This window comes from Pleurodeles waltl, chromosome 6 (genome assembly GCF_031143425.1).
Source record: "Pleurodeles waltl isolate 20211129_DDA chromosome 6, aPleWal1.hap1.20221129, whole genome shotgun sequence".
Lineage (NCBI taxonomy): Eukaryota > Metazoa > Chordata > Amphibia > Caudata > Salamandridae > Pleurodeles > Pleurodeles waltl.
In genome coordinates this window covers 1502746036-1502759138 of record NC_090445.1, presented here as the reverse complement: position 1 = coordinate 1502759138, position 13103 = coordinate 1502746036, and the positions used below count along the sequence as shown (strand labels likewise).

The window sequence follows — 13103 nt, the reverse complement described above, 5'->3', positions numbered from 1 at the left end:
ACATGTACACCATGCACAGCTGTCAGAATATTTGCTTACCGTTTCTGGTTTATTACACCAATCTTTACGTATCTCAAGTTGATTTCCATGGAAGCTAGAATCATGTTAAAAAATCGTGATCCCAAGAAGAATGGCGTTATTCCATCTTATGCCAGAGAGCGGTGATATGGCAGTCATGAGGCAACACCCACGTGGTATAGTGGCTCGTGTTATGTTATCTACCATTTGTATAGCACACTAGTGTGGTACAAGGTACCGATGCTTTACCACTTTCTACTTTATTCCACAGTCCAGGAGCCGTTGGGCATTATGCCCACAGCCCCTGTGCCAATCTGCATGTCAGCCCTCAGGAATTGTGACATTCTGTGTTACAATTAATGAACCACGTGCCCCACTGAACTATATGCCTCTCTGCACTGCAGCCCACCAGTATATCTCATGATGGAGAATAATACACAAACCCTGTGTCATCCCACACAGCAACTAACAATCCAGTGACATTCCTCACTGCAGACCAAGGCCCATGCATCCTTATGTATAGCCCCTATAAATCCATTGACCACCCCGGACTGCAGTCCACAGTCCATGAACCCTTATTTACTTCAGTCCTCAGTTCCCGTGCCTTTATTCACTGCAGTCTCCAGTCCATGCGCCTCTAATCACTGCAGTCCTCAGTCCATGCACTTCTGTTCACTGCAGTCCATGCGCCCTTAGTCACTTCAGTCTGAGGTCCATGTGCCTCTAGTCACCAGGCACAGCCCGTCCTTTAGGGCGGAGGGGCCACACCCCCCCACACCTTTTGCAAATCATGAAGAGTGCTGGTGAGGCTGAACAAAGGTCAGCCTGACAGACATTCTTCATGTTCAGGTCAGGCAGCCAGGAGCAGACATGCGCGATTTGTGCAGACTCCTGGCTGCCTGAGCAGAACTTTGCTGGGCTAAAGCGGTCACAGCTCCTGTGGGCATGACCTCCTCGGCTCAGCAAAGGTGCCTCGAGGCCCTCCCCCGTGTGATGAAGGAAGCGCCACCCATTGACTTCGACCTGGGCACTTCAGGTTTAAGTCCTGAAGCACCCGGGACGAGTGTCAATCAGTGACACCTCGTCACAGAGTGGGGTGGGATCAGCAGTTTCACTGACCCCATCCCACTCTGTGACAAAGTTGGGACTGCTGCCATCCTTCATTGGCTGACCTAAGGTCAGCCAGCGAGGTTAGGCAGCAGTCCCAACCCTCCTGGGACCTCCGAGGCTGAAGGTAAGTGTGTGTGTGTGTGTATGATCTTTTTAAATGAATGTTTGGTGCGTTCGTGTATGTTTGAATGTTGATGAGTGTTGTTAATGGATGTGCGTGCATGTGTGTGTGTGTGAAAGAATGAGTGTGAGTGTGCTTCCCGCCCACTCCCCTCCCCTAAAACTGCCGGCAGCCACTGCTAGTCACTTCAGTCCACAGTTCCCGTGCGCTTATTCACTGTAGTCTGCAGTCCACGCACCTCTATTTACTGCAGTCTATGTGCCCTTATTCACTGCAGTACATGTGCCTCTATTCACTGTAGTGTGCAATTTATGCGCCTCTAGGCACATAAGTCCACAGTTCCTGTGCCCTTATTCACTGCAGTCTGCAGTCCAAGTACCTCTTTTCATTGCAGTCCATGTGCCCTTATTCACTTCAGTTCACAGTTCCCGTGCCCTTATTCACTGCAGTCTGCAGTCCATGCACCTCTATTCACTGCAGTCCATGTGCCCTTATTCCCTAATACACTCCATGTGGCCTTCTGGACCCCAGCCACACTCCGAATGTAATGAGCGCATTCCTCGGTTTACACTCCTTACCGTACTGCTGACCACACTCTTTCTGTCTCCTGTGCATTGCTTGTTTTGCCTTAATTGTTGTGTTTTTCGTTTAAACATGTTTTATATAAAATTATGGCAGCACGAACAGGGGAAAGATAGTACTATGGGTTGGTAACTGATGAGACCCTCCTAACATTGACAAAGGCGTTTGGAGTTCTCTATAGGGTCATGGCAGAAAGTTTTTCTGAAAGACCAGTAACAAATGTATATTTGAAGAGGAGCTGTTTATGGACAACATTATTGCCAGTACTAGCAGGGCACTTCTTAAAGCAATGGTCTTGCAAGGTTAACAGATAGGGTGATGGTCCATGTTCTTTACTTCTCCATGAGAACAACATGACTATATAGTAGAGTTTAGAAATTGAAATGGGGGCACAGGCCACCAACGCACCAGTCTTCTCCCGCAATTTCACTCTGCCAGCGCAGCCACGTGCCTTGATAGCAACATTTTTTTCACTGACACATCGACACACACTATATAAGGCTTGGAAACACACATTCCAAAGGATAGCTACATAACTTCAATGACATGAAAATTCCAAACACATATCCGAGAATATATCATTCTAAAACAACCTACTGAAGCACAAGAGGCCTTGTGGGTCATAGAGATAGTCAAGGGGAGTCTGAAATCTCAGGGCTTGGTCAGATGAAAGCTTCGAGCTCTCAGAAAGATGCTTGTCTATTCCCTTGCTGGTGTATCCTTCAAGGGTAGAATCTCCCACTCTTTGTACAATGGCCAGAGCCCTTCTCACTAAAGCAAAGCTCCGATTCGAACAAGACTTCATACATGTGCAAATCACGTACCTTTGAGCCATTTTGTATATATAAACAACTTCCTTGATCCTCTTATCTGCTGTTCATTATCTTCACATGCAGAAGAAAGGTGGGAAATTTAAAAAGTCATTGAGCGTGGAAGAAGGTGATGATAACCTCGACCGTCAAGGAAGCATTGCGAGAGGGACAATACACTATGGCAGGTAAGATGAGAATTTCATATTTTACACGGTGTCCCGAAATCAAGGACTTTTCCGCAAGCAATACAGGCTTTGTATCCCTGTCGTCATGGTTCAAACTGCAAGCGCTTGCTGTGGGTATTTCTTTAAGCTTCACAGGGATCTTGGTGAATATTTTCCCTTCCCTTGTAGAGTCCGAAACTTATGCACTCATTTATTTATAATGACTACATCTCTAAGGCTCACTGGTCTAGTAACTTCTTCAGCCAATCACTGTCACTCAGCACAAACTGTCTAGTACACTTGCTGTTGCAGAAAATTGGATGAGTTCAGAAAGTTTTATTGCAGTAAGAGCAAAGTAATATTCAACAAGGTATTGCGCAGATGCTTTTGGATCATACTGTCCATTTAGTAATTGGCTGACCTGAAGTCTTCATCGAAGACCAAAAACAATGCAGCGTTTTTTTTATTGGTGCTTTGCCTCAGGTACCATGTAGTTGCAGTTGTGGCATAGAAGGGTTTGTGATGAAGAGAGAGATAAAGTGATGGCCATAGAGTCTCACTGTTTGGTTATGTATTGAAGTTAGAATTGGATCATGGCCTTTTGAAGCCACAGCTATCAATCACTAGATCACCTCTACATCAGGTCACTCAAGTTCAATTTTTTTATATCTTGAAATCAGACACAAGTGAAATGGAGGATGGGGTGAATCAGAGCAAAATCAACACACATTCAGCCTAGGAGAATGTTGCAAATGAGTAATTAATGCACCAACAGACTGTATGTATGTGAAATGCCAGCTCTCCCATTTTTAAGTGAGTCTTTAGACAAAAATGTTATTTAACAACGTTTTTCTCATTTTCTCATTTCTAATGGATTTCTCACGTGTAATTGATTTTTTGTTAACAGTGGATCACTCTTCCATCCAGAATCTCAACAATCAAGGCCCATTCATCACACTCTCGTGGCCTGCTTTCCCTTTTGTTTCCCCCATAGTATGCGGAAGCAGCCTCCTCATAGCTATAGTGGTATAGAGGCAAACAACATCGGGTGCAAACACTGGGACACTGATGTGCAGACAATGGCATTGGAACAAGGACTGCAACCCGGGGGCAAAGCTTTTATATCAAGACAGAGATACTGAAACACAAGTGCCATAATTTGTACAAGAAGACTACCACTGAGGAATAGACGCCTGGCCTTTGAAACTAGATCACCGACCTGTCCACACTGGTGCCTGGATATTAGGAGAATGCCATAGGAACACTTGGTCAATACCAGCAGCACAGCACTCCTGACATTGTGAAACTGGGACACCTGTATGGGAGGTTGATACTGGAACAATGCCACAAGAACACTGGCATGGGTCAGTAATACTGGGACAGAGATAGGCTGACATAGAGACACTGACTTGGTGAAACCTAAACCATAAGACTCTTAATCTGGTACACTAGCATTAACAGTGCAATAATATTGGGGTACTTACATAGTGACCTTAATACAGGAACAAAGGCAATTGGGCACTGATTCTGCCACAAGGACATTGACACATGGAGCACTGACTGGAAGCCACTTACATCTTCACATGGAAATATTCACACCAGGGGCCGTTTTACCCAATGCGGCGCATTTTGCTTGTCTGCACCGTGCGCACCTTTCAAAAAGATGTGCCCTTAGAAAATAAGCAGGATGCACCGTATTAGACTGATGGCAGTGCAAACTCTCACTGTTCTGTGGGCATATACAGAGCGGCTTGAAAAAGGCCGCTCAGTGTTTCACTGTGCAGGTGGCAACCCGACTACATTTTTAGGAGGGATGAGAAATTCCCTTACAGGTGGATGTAGTGAGTGACTGCACCCGCCTGCAAGGGGATGTCTGGGGGGTCCATAGGACATCTCCAGAGGGCTGCGACCCTGGGCCGCATTGACAGTGAACCATCTATTTGTGACACACTGTAAGTGTGCCTCCTGAGAACTTCTTTTCCTTTACGCCTGTGTCTATAACATGGCACAGGCGCAGAGCCAAAGAGATTCCCTTATTTGCAAAGGGCCATGCCCCCATGCAAATGAGGGAACGCCCTCTGTTGATAGCTCTGATGCTATATGTGCCAGCACTATCTTTATTACACCAGGGGTTGCACAAGCATCTGCGGCCTCTTCTGTAATACCAAAGTGCCCCAGGGGCGAGCAAAGCTGGCACAAATGCCCTTTAGGCCCCCAGGGCACTTTGTATAATTCAGCACCAGATCATTAACAACATGACACCAACACAGGTAAATTGGGCACCCAAAGTGACACATGGGCACTGACATAGACTAATTAGGAAACAAAGATAGGCCCGACACTGGGTGAACACAGACACAGGGAGACTATAGACACAAGGTCAGGGATAGCAGGAAAACCAAGGCAGTTGTCCCTGCTAAGTAAGACTCCGAGACAGCCCACAGGACCAAGATGCCCTACCAGTGGCAGATACTACTAGTTCACAAATACCACCTCACCTGTATTCTTGGGAGAATAACTGGAGCTGATGACTGCAAAAATGAGCGTGGTTAAAGGAAAGTCCCATTCTTTGGTCCTGATAGTCTGGATGGGTCTCTCATTATGTTCACATTTGCAAGTTATTTCCACACCCCTTGACAGAGTAAAGTCAGTATGTACGAGGTATACAATTAGTAAATGCCTCAGGCCTTTGGTGGATTTTGAGTATTGCAAAGATAGTACATATGCGCCACAAAAAAAAAAGAAAGAACTGCACTTAGATTATAGCACCGTTTTGAAGTAATTTTGACATAGGCAGTTTCCTTGCTGATTGATGTCAACTTTCCATTCAAAGTAATCCCTTATCGTCGCCCAGAATGAATCGTTAACATTTCTAATTCTGGTGGAAACAGATTGTGCCTAATAATCGTAATAACGCACTATTTATATCAGGGCTGACACTGCAAACTTGTAAATGAAATCTATCTAGTTTTGGAGAATGTTTCCATCCCAGTGAGATTTGAGCTGTATCCTTTGTCGCCAATTTTCACAAAATTATTTTGAATGTTTTCCAGCCTTGCCTGTTGTTCTGCATTACTGTGCTGATGTTTGTTCCCCTGTAGGATCACCAGGCAGAAGAAGACCATGAAGCTCTCGCGGGCCTTGTCCGACCTGGTGAAATACACAAAGTCCGTCGGCATCCACGATGTCGAAACCGAGAGTAAGGATTGCTGTTTTGTAAGCAGAGGAAGAAAGGCCTAATCCCACTGGAGTAAATTATCGTGAAAAGCAGCGCTTAAAAAAATCACCTCTCATAAATAATAATGTGCAGGCGAATTTACATAAATAAGCCCGCGCTGGTGCCTGGAGGGCTATATTAGCACTGGAACCAGGTTGTGGTATTGCATTCCGCTGGGGCTAAGGGTAAACCAACAAGTGGATCTCATGCTTACCTGCAGGCTTGTTCGACCATCATCGCTGGCTGCCAGCGAGGAATGTCAGCCGCCAGCCCCCACGGCCTTGTCTGTTGCAGGAAACAGAATACTAAATTGTGCTGATTACTAGGTGTGGGCATGTGAACTGGGAGTAAGGTGAGGAGAGCGATTTGTTGAGGAGGGCGCAGTGGTTATGGGCAAGGAAATGAGTGAAAAGGCAAGGGTAGGGAAATGTGGAAGATGGAGGCAAGAATGTGCGCACAACAATAAGCGGGCATGAGGAACAGGGGACTATGGGGCATATTTATACTCCGTTTACGCCAAATTTGCGTCGTTTTTTTCGACGCAAATTCGACGGAAAACGAACTCCATATTTATACTTTGGCGTTAGACGCGTCTAGCGCCAAAGTTCATGGAGTTAGCGTCATTTTTTTGCGTGAACACCTTCCTTGCGTTAATGATATGCAAGGTAGGCGTTCCCGTCTTAAAAAATGACTCCGATGCTATTGCATCGGATTTATACTCCCGGGCAAAAATGACGCCCAGGAGTGGGCGGGACTAAAAAACCTGCATTTGCGCCGGATTTTAGCGCCTGGGTCAGGGCAGGCGTTAAGGGACCTGTGGGCTCAGAATGAGCCCAGAGGTGCCCTCCCCTGCCCCCAGGGACACCCCCTGCCACCCTTGCCCACCCCAGGAGGACACCCAAGGATGGAGAGACCCACCCCAGGGAAGAAAAGGTAAGTTGTGGTAAGTATTTTTTTATATTTTTTTTTGTGGCATAGGGGGGCCTGATTTGTGCCCCCCTACATGCCACTATGCCCAATGACCATGCCCAGGGGACAGAAGTCCCCTGGGCATGGCCATTGGGCAAGGGGGCATGACTCCTGTCTTTGCTAAGACAGTAGTCATGTTAATGGGGGTTGGGCGCCCAAAAAAAATGGCGCAAATCGGGTTAAGACGTTTTTTTTGCCTCTGCCTGACTTGCCCCATTTTAGGACGCCCAAACGCCATTTTTCCCTACGCCGGCGCTGCCTGGTGTACGTGGTTTTTTTTCACGCACTCCAGGCAGCGCCGGTCGGCTAACGCCGGCTAACGCCATTCAATAAATACGGCACCCTCATGGTGCTTCAGAATGGCGTTAGCCGGCGCTAATTTTTTTGCGCTAAACTGCGTTAAGCGCAGTTTTGCGTCAAAAAGTATAAATATGGCCCTATGTTTGGGGAGTGTAGATGATAGAAAAGGCGAGGTTTGGTTTAATGGGAAAAAAAGGGAGAGGGAGAGAGAGCACCTTGGACAATTAGATGGGTATGTGGAGTGGGATGTGTGTTGGGAAAACATGAAAGTCAGTGGGGGTGGAGAGGGAGGTAGTAGGTAGGTGAGGATTTGGGAAGAGTTGGTGTAGGGGTTATATGATGTGGGAAAGAACATGGATTTAGGGGTCAGACAGGACATCGTAGTTGAGCAAGGGCCTGGCAGATAACAGGAAGCCGTGGAAGGAAGGAGGAGAGTAGAGATGATGTGTAGGGACTGGAGCTCAATTGTGGGAAAACAAAGGAGGAATGGGGAGCGGGATGGGTGTGAAAGATGGGAGGCATCAGGGCATAGCAGCAATACAGGCGCTGAATGTCTAAAATAAAATACAATGAATGTATTTCTGTTTTGATATTTTGGAAATCTACGATGCTGGTATTTGAAGTGGAGTGAGATTGGATTTACCACCTTTTAGTTTCTCATGCACTGACTTACTGCTGCCTTCCTCCACCAGTCTCATGCAGTTGGCAGGTGTCATCCTTCAGCGAGACCAAGGCACACCAGGTCATCCAGCAGAAACCTATGCAGTACATCCGCTTCAACCAGTCCCAGCTATCGCGCATCTACCCGTCATCATACCGGGTCGACTCCAGCAACTACAACCCCCAGCCCTTCTGGAATGCGGGCTGCCAGCTGGGTACGTGGCCAAAGCTCTATTTAGGCCTCTGATTACTTACATTATACCTTGTTCAGTTCTAGGTAGTGACAACCCTAGATAGAATGTGGCTCCTAGGATAATCTGATCGACATGCAGTCAGTTCCTTTAAACGGCCAACATCTAGTGAGTCTCCTATTTTGCAGCGTCTCTCCACAATATTATGTTAATTCTGAACTCACTGCCCCTTATCATCACTGTAGTCCAGTTTTCTTTCTTAGCTCACCGCCCTCCTCTGTTCCATTTTTCAGATCACTTTATTCCCTCTGTCCCCCTTGCATTGACCATATCCTTATTTCTCTTTCTCCTAACTCTTCCATATCCCACCTACCCACACTGCTTCACACTGCTTTGTTCTGCTGGCTGCCTGCCCATCTCTCGTTCCCAACTATTTCCTCTGTTTTGCTGGTCCACATTCCAAAGAAATGCTATGTCTACTCTCCCACAACCTGGCTGTCCCCTTTGCCTACTCCACTTATCCATCAAGCCTTCTCTCCATCTTTGCTCTGTCGTTGTTCTTCATTTCTCTCGACCAATCAGCCAGCTCAGCTCTATCCAACCTTACCCCTCACCCACTTCCTTTCTCTACTTATGCCCTTCTGGAGATGATGCACTTCTGTCATCCTTCATTTTCTCGCTCTTCTCAATTGCATTAACACATTCCTCCCTTTTTCTATGTCCCAATGTGCCTGTCTATGATACAACTCTTTATCTCCTCCATTTATGCCCGCCTTTTACATTCACTTTGATATCAGTGTTTCACAATAATTCTCTCTCGCTCTAAGGTCTCCTTTAAGCATGTGATCAAAATTTGTACCCCTGGGGCACTAGAATTCTGAAACTGTGAACACATTATTCCTTTGAACTCCTGGGGTGAAAGTTTGACAAGCCTGTGCTCCCTTCTCCTGCAATTTCAATGGGCAATGTGTAATTTTTTGGGTGATCATTTGTGATCGAAGGTTTTCAGGAAAACCAGAAATGGAAATTTGCGAAATCAGAAATTGACAAATTGAGTTGGATTTCTTTCCCCAACCCTTGCGTAAAAAGGAAAACAATATACCAAATATCCTATGCACACATTTCCTTTATTTCAGGAAATTGAAGTAGAGCACCCTCCTCCAGAGAATAAAACAATCTACATGCCTTTGCTTAAATAACATTGTTTAAAGGACTTAAGTCCCAAGGCCACCCTGCAAGACTTGTTTTAGCTTTACCTTAATTGTAACACCATATTTCTCAGCAATACTTCCCTCCCCGGTCAATGCTTTTATGAACTTGGAGTTGTTTTAATAATGAACTATTTCGCAGGTGCCCCTACTGGCATGTTTAGCTGACAACATCATTTTTCCATTTATTGTGCCGCGTTTGTTTTCATGCATCTGAGCCTGAGTAAAGTACTGGGACAGGCTTGGAGTTTTACCTATTTCCCTTAGGTGTTCTGTAGAATATATGGAAGGTTAAGGTAGCAAGACGTTCAAAACATATGATGGCACTGGATCAGATGTCCAAATCTCCCCATATTACGTCATGACAGGATGTGCGTCTCAATTGACGCCTCTCTCCCTCTCTCTCTCTTGATGTGTTTTTTGCTTTCACAGTTGCTTTAAATTACCAGTCGGAGGGCAGAATGCTGCAGTTGAACCGGGCCAAGTTTAATGCCAATGGGAACTGTGGTTATGTCTTGAAGCCGAAGTGCATGTGTCAAGGTAAGGAAAAGCACTTGTTAGTTTCAGGAAGTGCACCTGTTCTGGTAAGAATGAGCATGCGTGAGGCAAAGAACGTGCACATGTCAATACCAATAAGGGATTGTGACATTATCAGAAAATACATACTTCTAGTAAAGGACGTATGTATGCTGGTATGAAGTACTAGTGACATGGAGAGGAAGTGCATGCGTAGTGCAACAGTAAGTACATGTATTTTTTTAGGTCGTGCCTGCAGGCATCACGCATGCGCTGTCACTAAGGCAATAATGTTTTGTATCTGAAAAAAAAACCTCTTAAAAAACGGCTTGAAGCCCGTCCTCACTTACCATTTGTTGGCATCATCATCATTCTTGTTTGCTGCCTTCTAATTTGTCTGCCCGTGCGATGTCGTCACTTCTTTCTGTCCATGTGGCGCATGGAACAAGTACAGATTAATTTAGCTTAATTAGTCTCCCTCCGCACTGCAACTGAGGTACTGTTGCCTGGGGTTTTTTTTTTTGCATTTTTAAAACAACACAAACTTGCCTCTGCATGGAAGTATGGACCACGCTGCATGAGCACGAGTATTACACAAGTTCATTTAATTTTATTTTTGAAGGCAGAGTAGATGAAGTGATTTGCAGAGAATCACAGAATGTTGTGGCAATGCTGAGACTCGAACCAGTTTCCTTAGTTCAACAGTTGGTGTCCCGTCTGCCTACACTGCCCATAAGGCCGCATCCTTCTCATTGGCATCATTTGTTGCAATCAATGGAAGCATGTCAGGGACCAGATGTAGGATTAATGGTTCAACTTGGCTCTGAAAGCACAGTTTGGCAGTTTGTTCGATTTTTACGTTCCATGCACTTCAAAACAGATTAGAAATTAGAAAAAACAGACCAAATTAGAGACACCATAGTAAATGTATAAAATACTGCCACTACCATTTGTATCAATTTGAGTGGCATACATGTATATGATGTCTTACCATAATATTGGTGCCAACCTTACATACTTCTTTGGCAAAATCATGTCTAAACTGGCATTTCTCATTAAGTAAGGACTCTGACATTGGCACAGAACCACTTATTGCAGTTCTCTTTAGTGGATTGTTACTATGTCATTTTACAAAAGCTTATTTTGCTTTCATTGGTTTGCGCTGCAACAATAAGGCACATGCAAAAATAGCAATTTTGGGATGTGTTTAGGAGCATGGATTTCTTTTCCTGAATAGCAGCTCGGTGCATGTTTTCTTGCTCTTGTTACCATTTGCCATGGAGAAAGCAACTTGTGCCAGACAGCTCTTTAGCATAGACAGTTGTCCCCACCCACCCATCCCTGTTTCACCTAACCCCACCCACCCTGTCGCTGTTTCTTCTCCTCCCCGCACCCACCCCGTGCATTTCTTCTTCGCCTCCCAGCAGACAAAAGAAAAAAAGCTATGACACGGACAGCGCTGGCTGCTTCTTAGCTTTTTTTCTCTTTTTTTATATTAACCATCCTGCTCTCCAGCAATTTACCCACTTTCTCATTCACCATCCCCACTGGACTGACAAAGCCAATAGGTCGCCCATAGGCCAGACCTATTTGCTTTGCAATGCTTGTTATCAGGAGGAGTCGTGCAGAGAATGTGGAAAACAAGCTTTCTAAACTGTAACTGGTGAATAAGGTTAGAATACCAGCCTCCACTCAACATCTAGTGATATTGAAGAAATTATGCAACCCCTCACTGCCCAAAAATGTGTTATGCCTGGTTCTGTTGTAAATGACTGTTGCTCTTGTGGCAAGTCTGTGCTATATAAAACGGTCACAAAAAATCCAGGAAGTACATGTACTATTATCAGCACTGGGATATGTAATGTACCAGAGACCACATAGTAGGGCAAGAAAGTGCATTTATCACGTTAAAAAAAAAGTAGTTTGTATTTCATCATAAGGAGGAGCGTGTACCAGAGCACAAAGGTGCCTGGGTCATTTGAGAATGTGCATGACTTAGAGATGCGCCTGAACCAAGGTATGGAATTATCACACATTGCCTCGGTAAGTGGTTAGGGCTCTGTCAGAGTGGTGATAAAAGAAAACTCGGAATATGAACATCATATTGAGCTATTCCAAAATAAAATACATTTTCCTTTCCGAGGCGGAAATATACTGCTTTGTTCATTGCAGCATATTTCCTCCTTCATTATTTGTGAGAGCAGAGCTTGCGCTACAAGTAACAGTTCATGTTCCTTGGAGAGTTTCGTTATCATGAGCAGGAGGAATTATCTGGAGAGCATAGTAGTTCCTTAGCTCTTAACAGAGACATATATTATGTTATGCGCATTTGTATAGTGCCACCCACCATTGTAATCGCATCATTTAGACAGAATATTTGGAAACAGAAACATATTGTGTGAAAAATATTGAGGGCAAAAATATTGTGAAGGTAAGTTTCTATAAGTAAGCAAAGTTCTACTATATGTAACTCCACATATATGTACCTTGATGATATATGTATATATATCTTCCAAGTACGTAGATGTGATGTTAAGAATAGTGAATCTATATTTACCTATTTGCACTTTTCTTCTCCATATTTTGGTCCTCGATATTTTTGACATTATATTCAGTCCTAACAATATTTTTTCTGATATTCTGTCAGTGATTCCTTTTGCACAGATTAGTGAAGTTCATTAATGTGACCGGCAGGCTCAACGATTTCTAGTGTCTGTTGTGTTGTTGGAGTTAACTTGTGCGTGGTTAGTAGAGATTTTGCACAGTGTTAGGTCTGACATATTTATCTGAGCTTGTGTGAAAGTAAAGTCGGTTTCATAATGTATGTGGTAGTTTACTGGCATGAGTGCATGTACTAAAGGACTTTCCATTTTTTGATTATGAGGAAATGTCAATAGTATCAATTGTGCTATCATGAATATAGTGCTTTTATACAAACAACACAAGCCAAGTCGGTGTTATATGATGTAGTGTTGGGTGCAAGGTACTGTTGATTTGCCACGCTTTGCCAACTATTTGGCGTGTTATTGTTTGCACAATAATGAAGGGGTTGCTGTTAGGCATGTGCCGTTTGTGTGTGATCATTTTTAGGTGAGATGGAAAGTATTGTGTGTTGTGTTAGAGTCCTTTTGAATATGAGATGAAAGACCAGATATGGATTACTAGAGGTGTGTTGGGTGCATGTGGCGAGGCCTATCTATAATGTATTGACGGTGGGTTGTGAATATGTTTGTTT

General features: G+C 44.5%; 1 protein-coding gene across 1 annotated transcript in view; it reads left to right on the top strand.

The window, feature by feature from the left end:
* The window catches only part of PLCH2 (phospholipase C eta 2), a 1343524-nt gene that overhangs the window by 1254635 nt on the left and 75786 nt on the right, over window positions 1–13103 (top strand). Inside the window, exons 15-18 of the mRNA XM_069240985.1 lie at window positions 2728–2828; window positions 5909–6006; window positions 7986–8168; window positions 9785–9892. Coding sequence (XP_069097086.1) covers window positions 2728–2828; window positions 5909–6006; window positions 7986–8168; window positions 9785–9892 — 490 coding nt within the window. The remainder of the gene's footprint in view (window positions 1–2727; window positions 2829–5908; window positions 6007–7985; window positions 8169–9784; window positions 9893–13103) is intronic.